We start from the raw sequence: 15,734 nt of genomic DNA, 5'->3' as shown, positions 1-15,734 counted from the left end.
GAAACCACCACAGAGGACACCACCCCGATCATGGAACACTTAAAGTTCCAAATCCAAACAGATGGCAAAATCACCATCAGAAGTACCCTTATCTACAGACCTCCAGGACTGTGCCCCAAATTTGGCGACAGCATCCCTGAGTTTATTGCACCACCAACCATCAACACAAAACCCTACATCTTCCTCGGAAGCTACAACTTTCCCCTCTACGACCCAAACAACGCCAACACAGCCAACCTCCTCAAAAGCATGAACAAAATCAGCTTCACCCAACTAGTCACTGACCCCACACACAACGCTGGACCCACGCTCAACTCCATTTTCACAGCCAGCTTCAGTGTCAAGTATAGCCATGTCAACAAAATCACCTGGACGGACCACTCCATCGTCCACTTCACCATCACTACAGCCTCTGGCACCACCCCCAAGCTGCCCAGCACCTCACACCGCAGCTGGAACAAAGTATCCGAAAGCCAGTTGATCGATGCCTTCAACACCTCTCTTGCAAACACCACAACAAACCTTGAACAGACTGTCATGAACTTCACCGCCTGGATCATTGAATGCACTGACAGAGTCGCCCCCATTAAACCCTCCAAAATCAAAAGAACCACCAAACATGCCAGCTGGTACACCCTGGAACTGAGAACTACAAAATGCAAATGCAAGCAACTGGAAAGGAAATGATGCACCAGTAAGGAACCCAAAGACCGCACCACCTTCAAGACATCGTCCAACTACTGCCACCAACTCCTGAAAGAGACTAAAAAGAATGCTCTAACTGACCGCATCAAAGCCAGCTCCAACCACAGCGAAGAACTCTTCAGCATCGTCAAGGACACTCGAAAACATTGCCACTCCCTCCCAAGAAATATACGACATCCACAAATATTTTGAACCTCAACCCAGCACCTTCGACATCCTCAGCCTCCTCGCCCCCACGGACGCAAACTCCAACCGCCTGGAACAAGTTCACCATTCAAAGCACCATTACCATCATGCATTCCGTCCACTCAGGTGCACCCATGGACCTCTGTCCCCACCACATGTTTAACTTATCAGGACTATCAGAAACAAACTCACTGCCATCTTCAACACATCTATCACCTCGGCCATCTTCCCTGACGATTGGAAACACGCTGAAGTCAACCCCCCCCCCCCCCAAGAAACCATCTGCCAACCCCCAACAAGCTCAAAAACTACTGGCCCATTTCCCTGCACCCCTTTCCTGCCACAGATTTCGCCATCAACCACCAACTCACGAAATACCTGGGGAACAAAGATCTTCTGGACCCATCCTAATCCGGATTGCACTCGAACCACAGTATAGAAACCGTCCTGATCACAGCCACTGATGAAATAAGAGCCCTCCTGGACTGGGTAGAAACAGCTGCCCTGATCCTCCTCGACCTCTCATCGGCCTTCAACATCGTATCCCACCACATCCTGATCAAGAGGCTCCATAATATTATAATCTAAGAAGACGTCCTCAAATGGATCGCTTCCTTCCTCACTGGAAGAACCCAGAGAATCCGCCTACCTCCTTTCACCTCAAAACCCAAGAACTTCAACATTGTCAGAACCCATGGACTGAACATCCTATCCTACACAGACGACACCCAGCTCATCTTCTCTCTACTAGAAGACCCATCCACCACGAAAGTCAACTACCGACTGTGGATGACCAGTGTTGCTGACTTGAAGCTAAACAACTGCCTCAAACTCAACACAGACAAAGCAAACACTGATTTTTAGGGAACAACACCTCCCCGTGGAATGACTTCTGGTGGCCCACTGAGCTAGGACCCTCACCCACTCCTACAGACCACACCTGGAACCTATGCACCATCCTGGACAGGAAACTCACCATGAAAAACCAGATCAATGCAGTCTCTTCCGTCTACTTCTTCACGCTTCGTATGCTCTGAAAGATCTTCAAATGGCTCCCCGTCAGCACTAGATGTACCATCAAGCAAGCCCTCATCACCAGCCGCATGGATCATGGCAACGTGCTCTAGCATTAATCACCACTCACCTTATGAAGAGACTGCAGACCATGCAGAACTCGGAGGCCAGACTCATCCTCGATCTCCCCAAATAAACCCACATCACACCCCACCTCAAAATACTGATCCACACCTACAAAGCCCTGCACAATCAAGGACCGGCATACCTCAACAACCGCCTGAGCTTCCACCAACCCACCAGACACCTGCGCTCTGCCTCCCTCTCCCTCGCTCACACCCCCCGCATCCACGAAGCAACAATGGAGGTCGCTGCTTTTACTACTGTGCAGTGAAGTCTTGGAACGGCCTCCCCCCCAGACCTCACCCTCTCTTGAAGACTTTAGAAATGCACTTAAGACCCGGTTGTTCAACTGATTCCACCTGAGCAGATTGGCTCTCAGTCCCTGGATACCCTTGCGGTGATTAGCAGCCCTTTAGAAATCCGGTGTGATTGGTTGTTGTGTTCAGTTTTGCCATTTGTAATTTCTTTCATAATTGTAATTTTGCCATTGGTAATTTTGTACTTATATGTGATTTTGTTAGAATTATTTAACTAGGTAAAACATTTTTAGATCTAGACTGGCCATTTTAGCTTTTGTAATAAAATTAAAAAAACATACATTTGCATACACAGAAGGACTTTGGGTCAGCTCTCTTCAGCCATTGGTCTGTTCAAGCATCATTTGCCTTCTGTTTTCACCCATGACTCCATATAGCATGGGACATTTAGTAAGCCCACTTCACCCATTGTCTCTATTGTCCTCTGAGTAACGGGGTTTTTTTGGATCATATGTGCACATGTACCTGAATCTAAGTGGACTTCAGATCCCTGGGCATGGGGGCATCTTTAGGTTTTCCATTTTCTCCTTTGATAGCTTGCTTTTTTTTCTTCCCTTCTCTTTTTGTTTTGGAGTCCTCTACAATCCACCAGACAGAGGCCGCTGTATTGCTGCTCATTTTATCGCACAGAGCTTTACTACACACAGTCAATGCTTCTAAAATTGCAATCATCTACAAAGGGTATTTAAATAGTGTATACGTTTTTAACAGTTTCAAGATGATTGCCATGCTTCGAAGCAATATGTCACCCATCTTAGATCATGGCTGCCCTCCGCTGTGTTTCATTTTTTACTTATTTTTTTATTTCATACATAAATCCCGCCACATTTATATGACGTTATTTTTCCTTTTTTTCTACTTTTAGTCATTTAATTTATCTTAATTCTTTAGTTTTTGTGTGTGCTTTACTGTGGATGAGCAAGTGGGTGAATGTAAGGATCTATGGGACCAAACATGAGTGAGGTCATGTGTGTATGATGAGGTATTTAGTGTAATGTAATGTAATAAAAGTTTATTGTATTAGTTAAAACCATATCAATTTGTCACTTGTTTTAAATCAACAATAAAAACTTTGTCTCTTTCAGTAACACCTTAAAAACTTTCCATTCTGAATTATAAATATACAAGAGTATACAAGAGTACTTAGCTTAAAGTAAGCTCGGTCTACGTGCTGATTAAATAATAGTGCTCTGTACAATCAAAGAGTTACCTTCCAGGCTTAATTCTAAAATGTCAGGTAATCTCATTTGAATTTTGTGAAACGTGAAGGTTTTTAGCTTATCGGAGAGATAGCTAACTGTTCTGTTTTTAATACCCGTTCGTGAGAGTTGAGAAACTTTATCAGTTGACAGTTCATTAGAGTGTCAGTCGGATCCAGACCTGCTATTATAGCCGATCGGCAGGTCCCTATTCTTCTTTTATTCAGCCCATTCCTCAGTAAAGCGACTCGTGCTGCGCGAAGTTTGGGACATATGCAGATTAGGTGGGTAAAGTCCTCTTTGTTGCTGCCACAGAGCCGGCATTCTGTCGGCCCTTTACGGACCCAGGTTGGCTAATCTGCGATGGAAGGCAGTTTGCCGAAGCGAAGGGCCTTCAGGTGTTGTTTTCGATGGATCGAGAATGTAATATTTAGAGATGGTGCCGGCGCAAGGTTCTTATAATTATTGATCACCATTCATGCATGTGTTCTCTTGCTGAATTAAATTTTAAAATTATTAAATTAATTAATTTTAAATTTTTTAATTAAATTTCTTGCTGAATTAAATTTTTCTGATTTGTTTATAGCTTGTTTGAAAGATGAATAGGGTAGATTGGTATTCCAAAGCTCACCTGCGCAAGTTGTTAGTAGTGCTGTTTGAAGATATTGATTGTAACGTGATTTTTTTTCGTTTTCTAGTTCAGCCCACAGGGCTTTGTTCAATGCAGTCTGCTTTATTTTGTTTCAATAGGTACCATAACTTAATAGTTGCATACATCCTCCCCATTGCTTCCTTTTTTAAGCCTAATTCGAGTCCGACCTGTGCTGGGGATGCAGACTGATGTATCTGGAAAACCTTTATGTTGAGACTAGTAATTTGTTCAATAGTTCAGAATCTTTACTGTGTAGAGCAATACTGGCATATGTCAGTGTTGGAAGCATTTTGGTCGTTTTCACTGCGAGCAGAGGTTTATACGAAGGCCCCTTCAGTTTTTGCGCTAGGGTCCTAAAGGCAAACGTCAGTGCGTTTGATCTCTGTAGCATGTAAGCTTTCTGCTCTCGTTGGTTCAGCCTGTTATCCATGTAAAAGCCCAGATATTTATAGTTAGACACTTCCTCTAGCAGGTTACGCTCAAGCTGTATGTTCTGCTTGGCCGTTGGTTAATTACTAATTAGCATTGTATTGCTTTTCGATGTATTAACGTCTAGCCTGTTGGTTGTTATATAATCCAACATGCCTGAGAGTGACCTGCGGAGGCCGATCTTGGTTAGGCTCATCAGCACAACATCGTCTGCGTATGAGAGTTGTGATAGAGATCGCTTTCCCAGTTGGTGTGGATGGGAGTTGATCTTATCGAGCTGATGAGGCAGGTCCACCATGAAGAGATTAAAAAGGTGCGGAGCAAGCACACATCCTTGTTTTAGACCTTTAGTGGTGATCACCTTTCTTGTTAGGCATCTCCCAGCTTTGCTCTCATCCATGTGTTGGAATGAAGAAGCAGTATTCCTCTGAAAATTCTCTCAGGAATGTTCCAAGCTTTCAGTTTTGCCCATAGAAGATGACGGTCCACACTATCAAATGCAGCCTTGAGATCTATGAAGCAAAGGTGCAATTGTTGTTTCCTCCGTTTATACTTGTCTGCAATGATGGAGAGTGTTCGAATATTTGTGATTGTCCCAATTCCTTTTCTGAAACCCGTCTGATTGATGGGGATCAGATTGAGCGTGTTTGACCAGGAAGTCAGGTCTTCCAGAATCAGGGAGGCATAGTACTTTGCTTCCACGTCCAGTAAAGCGATTAATCTGTAATTTGCCGGACAAGTTCTATCCCCTCCTTTATAAATTGGAGGAATTATTGAACCTTGCCAAGTTGATGGGATTTGGGTTAAAGTCTCGGCTTCTTTGAGCAGACTCAGTAGTCTTCTACTCCAGAAGGATGGTGAGTGTTTGAAAATTGCTTGAGGCCTACCGTTTGGACCTGGTGCCCCATTTCCTCGGCCTTTCAGTATTATTCTGTTTACATCGTCTGCTACATAGGCCGGCCTGTTTTACCTTGCCAGTGAAAATTGGGCACTGGTCTCGTCACCGAACGATTGTGTTTCATCCGCTGACAGCTCTGTGAAAGCTCTGTAGTTGCGTGTTGATGCATATTGCTGTCTTTTTCCTGTCTGGGGGCATTGTTATTTACCTATAATTCCTCCAAGTCCAGATGACGTACGCGTTCTTCTTCATTGCCAACTGGGGGTTCCAGGGTTGCAGTTTCTATGAATCTTTTTGTTAGAAACATTGCCCAGACGTGTTCTTGTACATTTGAAGTTAGAAAGTTCACTGGCTGACTCAGATTGTTTGTTAATTCCCAAAATGTACTTAAATTAGTTTTTTGCGTTGTATAGTAATTTTGCCCAAACGTTGTCCTCACGTCTTCTTTTGTGGTCCCATATCTGATTTTTGTATAGTTTCCTTAGGTAGCGTACAGCTTCCCAACCTGTTCTGTTCTTTTCAGTCTCCTGGCGGCTTTTTTAGTTCTCGCTTCTGTGTAAGGACCTCTCTTTCTGGTGGTGCGTTGTTTTTGTTTCTTGGCGCATGTTTTGGTTTATTAGTCATTAGAGTTGCTAGTTTCTCAGTGAAGTTTTCCCAGTCTTGTATCTTAGTTAGACAGACATTTTCTCTTTCTATTTTGAGCCTTTGTAATTTGATTTGGAGCTCCTCAATTTTCTCCTTTGACCATTTCAGCCATTTCAGGTCAGTTGCGTGGATGCCTTCCTCAGCTGCCTGATAGGTCTTATGTTTTGGTAAATTTAGATTAAAGTAAGTATGTTGATACGAATGGTCGCTCCTGGTGGTAAATTCAATAAAATATCTAGAGAGGAAAGGCATTAGTGGTAATGAAATTGCTGTGTAGTCAAGCCTTGATTGCGACTTCCCTCTGTAAAAAGTATGTTTTGGAGGGGTGTCTTCCGGTGTTCTGCCATTTATGACTCTCTCAAGCCCAGGTATTCGAGCGTTATCACCAGGTGCTGACCCACAAGATCGGGGGAAGACGTCTTAATTTGGAATTGGAGTTGTACGTTCCAGCATTTGTTATCTGCAGATAGTATCTCATCTTCATCCGGGGAGAAGATTAAGTTTGAATTAAAGTCTCCGGTTACAACTATGTCCCAGGAGGGATTCTCACCTCTTATGTTGGAGATTATGGGTGTTAACAACGTGTTGTGGGCCTTTTTCTTTTGCACCGTTGGATGTGTATAGGTGTTGATTAATAGTACGGTTCTTGGTTTCTCTATCGCCGGCAGCGAGAATTTTATTAGTTGCATGATTGGTCCGAAGGGGGCTATCTGCTCTGATAAGATGTTAATGGCTGTGGACACGTAGACTGCTAGGCCGCCTTTTGGACGTCCATATCTCCTGTGTTTCTCGGCTGGTGTGTGAAAATGTGTAAATCCTTCACGAGGTAGCTCTTACAGAACCCATGTCTCCTGAAGAGCAATAATGTCGCATGATGCCAGAGCTTGAGGGGGGCTGCTTTCTTCTAACTATTTTCTTGCACCACCTATATTCCACGAGAGAGGGTGTAGATTCCAGTTTCTGGAGTTCTCTTCCTGCTTTCGCGCTGGTCAGTTATTTTTCTCTTTGTTCAGGGTTCCTGAGAGCCAGCTTCATTGATCATTGTTGGGTTCCAAGTTTGCCTTTTTGTCCGTTGCAGCCCCATTGCGCCATATCGCAGGTGGGCTCCTCCTTTTAGCTTTCTGAAAGAGAGTACACCTGTTTTTTCTTTTATTTCTCCCGGCCCAATGTTTACATTCTGGGTAGAATTTTCAGCAAGCGTGCCGGGATAATGTGGTATGGCGGGTTCAGAAAGTTTTATGCCCCATATGTCAAGTTGTTGGTTTTGGCTCATAATGAGCTGGGCAACTTCCAGGACGGGACACGCGTGCCACACTCAGTGAAGCAACTTCCACTGTTTGCCATGTGGTGAGCGTTTGTTCATTAAGGTTATCTTTTCCCTTCTGGCAAAATCTCATGACTAGCAGGTTGGTTGACTTTAGATGTTTTAGTGCTGGGATGTTGGTTAGTAATTTTAATATGTTGCCCCTGTTCAGGATATCGTGCCGCCCCTGGGACTCGTATTCTGGTGTAAATAATATTTGCTGCAGTGATGGTCCGTGCTGCCGGGTATTTGTGATGATTTAGTTTTCTTTGTTTTTTTCTGCTGCAGGTGACTTTTGCAGTCTATGGTTTCCAGAATGGTGCATGCTGCCCTTAGTGGTGTTTTGTGATAAGGTTGCTCAGTCTATCTTGTAGTTATTTCCTGTTGCAGGATTCCTGACTCGGTTTCGCGGATGATTGCCCTCAGCCAGTTCCCTAGGTTACATTCTGATAAGTTTGCATTGTCATGATTTTGTATGTAAAATCTAAGGTTTTCATGCTGCATGATGCTCCTTACTTTGGGCCTGGGGGATGGTGTTTTGAACGCCAATGTTGGTATTGTCTTGTGATCCTTATCTTGGAAGGATGTTTCTGCATAGTCCCTGATCTCTGACTCATTGATTTCGATCCTTCCTTGTGCTTTTTCCGAAAGCACTTGCTTAGCCCAATCCTCGGTTGTTGCGTCGGTGCGGAGCAGTGATTTAGGCACTTCTTTCGTGTTTGTGTTTCCTCCTGTTTGATCTTTGGGCTTCAGATTGGTAGTACAGGACTCAAGGGATTGAGATGTCAAATTGCGGGTTGCCCAGTGTTTCTATCTTGTTGCGTTTGACCCAGTTCCAGTGCCTCTTCAATTTGTTCGCTAGTGTGTGGCCTTTTTCTTTCCACTTTTCTTGTACAGAGGCCAAAGCCCCCCTGGGTTAAGTCACTGCTTTATGAGTTTTTTGTTGTCCCTTTTTTTGTGCATGGATCAAAGCCCTCCCAAGTAAGAACTGCTGTTTTTACAGTTGGTACAAGCCCAAACACACTGTGAATGTTAGTGTTTGTAGTAAAGTTCTGAAGGGCTCCGGGTAGCTAGATGTGCTATTGGGTATTTTTTCTAGTGGTGATGTCAGTTTTGATTCATAATCTGGTGTATGATTTCCGGTGACTAATTGGCTGGTGTTCTGCAAAATTAAGGCCACTCTGATTGCTTTTTCCTTGTTATGAGGGCTAGTTGTTTCTTCATTATTTTGCATTGAGTGAATGTGGGCATCACGGCCTAGTGCCTCTCTAGCGTCTATGTCTGGCGATGGCTCCTTAGCGTCCATGTCTCGCGATGGCTCCTTGTTAGTGGTGATGCTTAAAGTTCTCAGCTGTGAGTTTTCTAGGTCTTCGAGGTCGTCCAGGTCTTTTGCGTCTACTAAATTTATCTGGTGGATCTGAGCCACCATTGTAGACCCTTGTGTAGTTTTGTCTTGTTTTGTAGGCTTTGGGGTGAAGTTAAATAAAGTTTTTGACCTATGCACTGATTTGGCAAGTGAGCTTTTACATATCTGTTTTCTCTTCCGTGGCTCCCTTCTTTTCCATGGCAGGGCTGGGGCTAATCTAAAGCCTTATTGTTGTTGCACACAACGATATTGTTTTTTTTTGGCCCTCAGGCGGGTTCTCTGGGTAGAGATCTTTGTCTGTGGTTGTTGGCCCGTTGGCCTAGCATCTCGCCTTTGTATCATCCTTAGATATGACCATATCCATGTCTGCCTGGCCCCAGTTTTGACTAATTACTTCGCTGTTTGGGTCCGTTGTGTTTGTAATAGAAACACTTTATTTTTCTACTGTTTTGAGACTATGTGACAACCTTTGCAGAGTTAGTGGTGCTGGAAGGCCAGGAACCTCTCTGGGTGTCGAGTATATAGCAGCCCCTGGGTCTTTGAGAAAGAAGAATCTGGAGCTTTTTCCCTTAGTTCCTCTAGTTTCTAAAATCCTGAACAATGTCAGAATTGGTGAGATAAGTGGACTTTTTTGGGGTGCGTCCTGTTCTACTGCTTTTTCAGATTGTTTCGTGTTTTCTTTTCTCACTCCTTGATTTGTACTACTAGGCTTCTGGGTCTTCCGGGACTTCTGGGGCTGCTTTGGAGTTCGTCTAACTCTGCCTGATCTCATCCTCTCTGCAACTCTGTGTTTCGTGCAGTCGTGTGATCCCTACAATGTCATGGGAGGCTTGAAGTTTTCCCCCTCACGCTATGCTTCTTCAAACTTCTTAAAACTTGAAATTTCTTGAGGATGACAGTCCTCTCGGCCTTGCAACTGCTGGTGTTGGGTAGGGTAGAGAATAAGCATGTAATTTACTAGTGACCCTTTTCACTTCGTTCTTTCCCAAGTGTTTGCGTATGTTTGCATATGGTTTTTGGGTTTTGATTTGTCCTAGGTGTTCTGTGTATCCTGTGTGTCCTGTTTTCTCTGTGGAATACCAAAAGGAAAGGAGAATACCTGCCACAAATTGATAAAAAACAAGGCCCTAAACAGGGTCCAAATGATTAATAACCACAACCAATAGGCAAACCAGGACAAGGAAAAACACAAGGAAGGATATAAATAGATTTATAGATCTTTTAATTATCTTTTTTATTTCATCATTTTTGTTTGTGTAGATACCGTAATTTTTTTAAATCTAAATGTGTAGGTTAACATCAACAACCAAGGTGAGTATCAAAACAACACAATTCCTATACATAAGATTGCTTACAGTCCCACAAGACTCCTTCAAAACAACACGGTCATACTAGCACTCATCCGGAGGGCTAAAAAGCGCCAATGAGCACGTTTTAAGTAGCCAAAGTTAGGCTTAAGAATGCCAACGTGCGTTTCGGTGTACAAGCCCCAGCAGGGGCTGCACCTTCATCAGGGCGAAGGAGGGCAGGGATGGAGAAGCTTCTCCAATCTTTATTCATTGATTGCACGCTGACTTATCTTATATGCACACTGTTCTTTATATAAAAAACACCTAGATATGTGTTCTGTCTTCTTCCTGCACCTTATTCCAATTTTTAGATTTAATTCCCCTATCTCATATTTAACCCCATTGACCTCTTGTGACAACTGATTTATCTAACCTAGACTTCATTGATCTTGTTTTGCATGCCCCCCTGATAGACTTTGAATCAGAGCCCTATACTGTATCATTTATTCATTGTTTGATCATCAATAATATTCAAACTTGTACATACATATACCTGTACATGTATTTTGTTTCCCATTTTTGTTCATATTTTCTTACGTCTACAGGTGTGCCTGTCCCACCATTCCTGCCCTCCTTCGCCCTGATGAAGGTGCAGCCCCTGCTGGGGCTTGTACACTGAAACGCGCGTTGGCATTCTTAAGCCTAACTTTGGCTACTTAAAACGTGCTCATTGGCGCTTTTTAGCCCTCCGGGCTGTTTAAACTCTATTCATTGAATATGAATTGTGGAACTACCATTCAATTTTGTATATGTTTTTATTCTTGTGTATTAATGTGATGTGGTGCATGATGTCGCTGTCGAATGAGTGCTAGTATGACCGTGCTGTTTTGAAGGAGTCTTGTGGGACTGTTAGCAATCTTATGTATAGGAATTGTGTTGTTTTGATACTCACCTTGGTTGTTGATGTTAACCTACACATTTAGATTTAAAAAAATTACGGTATCTACTCAAACAAAAATTATGAAATAAAAAAGATAATTAAAAGATCTATTAATCTATTTATATCCTTCCTTGTGTTTTTCCTTGTCCTGGTTTGCCTATTGGTTGTGGTTATTAATCATTTGGACCCTGTTTAGGGCCTTGTTTTTTATCAATTTGTGGCAGGTATTCTCCTTTCCTTTTGGTATTCCTTAGTTCCCCTGGTTTACCTGCCCGCATCCAATCTCAGGGGTCCCCCTTCTTAGTGTCTGTTTTCTCTGTGTCCTGATTCCTGTATCCTGCGCTCCATGTGCTGTTTTCACTCTGTACTTTTCCGTGTTCTTTTATTTATCTTTTATTTGTCTTAGGTCTGTGGACAGTTTCCGTTTACTTTTAATTCTTTAGTTGGTCCCCTGTATACCCTTGTTTATCCTCTTGTTTGTACTCTTAATATGTCTGTTAATTGTTTTTTAAGTTCCTGGTCCTGGTCTTGTTAATGGCCGCTCCAGGTAGCTTAGACCAAGATGGCTTTTGTAGCTTGTGGCTCATGGGTCACGGCCATCTCTGATGACCGGTATCATGCAGATTGTTGCGACCGCCACTCCTGTGCGGCAATATCGATCCGATAAACCCCCAGCTTTTTTCTTCCACCACCACCTTGGCTTGGGGTGGGGGTGGCTGAGGAGGCTGGCTGCGGTAGCAGGGATGGTGTCTGCTTACTAACTGACTGATAGTAAGTTCGGACGAGCTGGGCTAAATAGGCGGGTTGGGAGGCCGAATGAGGCTAGGTGAAGCTACAAAGGTTTCATGTGGGACTTGTAGGACCCTCCTCTGACCCGCAAGCCACTCCCTGCCTGCCTGGGCCGCTTCAACAGGTGAGAGGCTTCAGCAGGTTGGAGGGTAGCTCTTGCTGCGGCTCGTTAGTTCTTACGCTGCTGCTGGCCCCAATCTGCTGTGGCTTCACTATGGAGCTCACCACACAGTATGCTTCCTCCCGCCTCACCTCCTCAGGCTGCGCTACGGTGCTGCTTCTGCGTTTTTTTGTTTGCAAGCCACCTGTTGCTGCCTGTCTACTGTGGCTGTGGCTATGGCTACGACTACGGCGGCGATCGCGGGGCGGAGTCGACCGTAGTTGGTAGATGGTGTCAATCCTTGTCCTCGATCCACGCTCCTGTGCGCCGTGGTCCGTACCGCACCGCACAACTCCGCTGTCCACCTGCTCTGCATGTCGTGAACCGGAACCGGAACTGCTACTGACTACTGCTGCTGTATTTAGTGTATAAACTCACCAGTGGCTGAAGAGATACTTTCACTAACGGCCAAACATATTGGCATTGCCAGTGCTTGTATAATAGAGATATTTTGTATAGCCCAGACCTATGGCAAAGGAGCAGTTCTTTTTCTCCATTACAAAGAACATTTTGCACTTGAGGTGCTGTACATACAGACTGTAGCAGTATTCTGACAAAATATCATGTCCAAAATATTGTGAAACACAAAGCATCATATCAAAACTTTTGTGATGTCAAAAATATCGTGGGGCAGAATATAGGAAGGTATCAACATTATTTTAAAATCTTTTATTGAGTTTGCAGGTGAATAGAGTGAAAAGTAGTTAAAATATTATTTTTTAATTAATTATGAAACTTTTATATGTTTAAATTTGTTAAGAAGATAATTGATGAAGTAAATATTTTTTTGATATTTTAAAGATATTTTTAACAAAATTGTAATTTTTTTATGTGATTGTGATTGTGTTATTTATTTGATTGTTTTAATTGCTTGGATATCAATTAATTATGTTATGTTTAATTTTTCTGTTCAACAATAAAATGTTATAGTTCTATTATATTTTTAAACAATATGTCTTGTTATGTTTTCTGTTGAGAAGTATTTTAAATCTATTTTTTTTAATTTGCACATGTTTATGCTTATTTGTAAAACACTATGTTACTATTTTTTGCAATTCTTTTGAAGTATATACATTTATTTTATGTTAGTAAGTTATACATTTTTTCAATACTTTTTATATTATAATTGTAAATTTCTTTAATGTAATATTTTTTAATTTAATGTATGTTTATTTAGTTTATAGTGCTTAAAAATCGATACACATTTCTAACGATATTATTGTTCTCTCTATTTTTTATGTTAAATTCTTTACTTTAAATACAAAGTGTATAAAGTTGATATTTGTGTTCTCAATATTTTTGGGCAATATTTTTGGTGCCGATATTTCATCTGACAACCAGATAAGGCATAGGTGGTTTACAAAAACCAGGATGTGATAGGGTAAGGGAAGGGCAACACATTATGAAGACAACGCTGAACAGCACACTGTACAGTTATGATTGTTATGTATTGCACTGCTCTATGCACATTTATTTGTCCAGAATTGCATGAAAAAGCCCACATTCTAGGTGAGCAATGTAGCCACTGGACTGCATCTCATCACCAGAAGAGCCAAGCTTCTGAAATGCTGCGTCTAGTTGTGCCTTAAATACCTTTATAGCTGCAGTCACAACAGGTTTCAGAAAGTCTAATGAAGCCCATTGTAGATGTTTTTATGCTGTGCTCCTAGTACTTTCATCCACTGCCTTCCAAAGCGGACAAACATTACTGTGACTCAGTGGGAGTCGAAATCCCCCACATCTGACACCGTTCTTTGACTGGCCACTAACTGCTACGGCTGCTTTGCAGGTGTCGGAAATATCCCTCCGCTTGACTCCTAATCAGGCCCTTGCATTGCAGGTAATACTCAAAACAATGGAATTTATATAAATAGAAAAGGCTGTATAATGAAAAAAGCAAATAATATGAGCCCTCTAAAGTGCATGGTTACAAGAGACAATGGCCTTACGTCGACAACTGGGCTCAGACCCGCTCCACTCGCCGCCCTCTAGACACTTCCTCTCTTTGGAGCCGAACATCAAGAGCTCTTTCCGACACTCATAGGATACTTTGTCTTCGATCCTGTATTGGCTCCCATACTTGATGGATCCAATCGGTTGGCCAGGGTTGGGGCAGTCACCAGCTGTGCAGATAAGACACGAGGAATGTAAAATGTGTGTACAATACTCATATCAGATATATCACTCAATTCAAACCCACCCTATTTATTTATGTTTTAAACATGTTTATTACATTGTCTGATTGCAAATACACACAGTGGCATATACAATGTTCTTCACACTTTGCAGTAAGTTAACAATATTAGACCATACACCCGAATTACTACGTATATGTTTTAACATTGCTTCCACTATTTGTATGCCGCATCCATTCGATAGCTCATTTCCAGGTCTGTTTTTATTACCAATTTAATTGTTTTGCCCTTGGTAGACACTCCCTGAAGATGATTTAAACAAGTTTTACCCAAAAGAACATTAACTTCTGAGCCTTTTGTGGTAAATAATTTCATTACCAGGACTTAATTTGATACAGAAACATAATAAAATAGCTCAGTAAAATAAGAGGCAGAATCCGTGGTATTAGAGGTTCAGAATGGGCTTTATTCCAATGATCGATTATAATCGGTTGCTCCAAGTTCCATCACCACGGGGGTTCAGGAAGTGAAGTACATACTTTATTGACAAGAAATGACTTTTATAGAACATACATTACAATGAAGCGAATGCAGTAGGCGTAACAATTGATAAGGAAAATGACGATTCATATGCGTAACCGAAAATGGGTGTAATAAGGAGTAAAAAGGAACATAATTGGTTATGATGTCATATATAGGTGGATCTATAAGATAATACTTGGCATAGATGCGCGCGCAGCAGCATGACGTGTGATTGACGTGCAACTCGGGGGTGAAGGGGACTTGACATTTAGCTCTACATGTGGAGACAAAAAGTCTGGGGGGTTAAGTCAACCTAATCCCAAATCATATCTAACATCCTATGTTTAAAGAACTATGCTATCCACAAAAGAAGGACTCTCGGACAGAATCTATTCTATACTGACTGTGCGTGCGTGTACAAGCGTCTAAGTGTCTACACTAAATGCGAGGGGGGTAGGAATATTCCATGGTAACATGGCTATGAATTACTCGCATAAAGACAGAGAAGCCGAGCCATTGCTCGGTAGCTGGAAGGATGTTTACTTAAACTACTAGACAGGAATGCATCGGCTAAGGAGTGAAGCAGATAATTCGAAGGTGAAATACAGTTCTTGGCAGAGAATAGGCTGATGTCAGGCTTCGTGAGCCGTGCAGAGAATGAGACAAAGTTCATGGTCACAGATGCAGGCTCTGACTGGAGTTTTTCAGAGGCAGAAGGCAAGAGGAGTTTGATGACAGAATCAGGGCCTACTTGCCTGGACTGTAAAATGGCATAAGTGAACCATATAAAGCCGGTGGCCTTTCATACTTAGGAATGGAATATCCGGCCTATTCATGGCGGATCTGACAGAGGACATGTTGACGGTGGACGCACATGTGTTTGCGTCTTCATAACTGGAACTGGAGGGAACATACATGTACTTGTGATTCATACATGAAACCGTTGGGGTCCAAGATAGGGGACATAACTGATCAAAAAAATCCATATTTCCACACTTTAACAGCAACTGTCCCACAAGACATATTATGAGAGGACTGTGACATGCAATTCCCGCCTTGATT

At 42.5% G+C, this 15,734-nt stretch overlaps 1 protein-coding gene across 2 annotated transcripts in view; it reads right to left on the bottom strand.

Annotated features, from left to right (window-relative positions):
• LOC146835421 (complement factor B-like) overlaps window positions 1-15,734 on the bottom strand; it is a 687,940-nt gene that overhangs the window by 564,562 nt on the left and 107,644 nt on the right. For both annotated transcript variants that reach the window (XM_085602982.1, XM_085602983.1), the window contains exon 4: window positions 13,965-14,138. In XM_085602982.1, the coding sequence (XP_085459108.1) occupies window positions 13,965-14,138 (174 nt within the window). The remainder of the gene's footprint in view (window positions 1-13,964; window positions 14,139-15,734) is intronic.

Source organism: Triturus cristatus, chromosome 4_2 (genome assembly GCF_964204655.1).
Source record: "Triturus cristatus chromosome 4_2, aTriCri1.1, whole genome shotgun sequence".
Classification (NCBI taxonomy): Eukaryota; Metazoa; Chordata; class Amphibia; order Caudata; family Salamandridae; genus Triturus; species Triturus cristatus.
The sequence above is the reverse complement of the archived record's forward strand: the minus strand, read 5'-3'. Positions and strand labels throughout refer to the sequence as shown.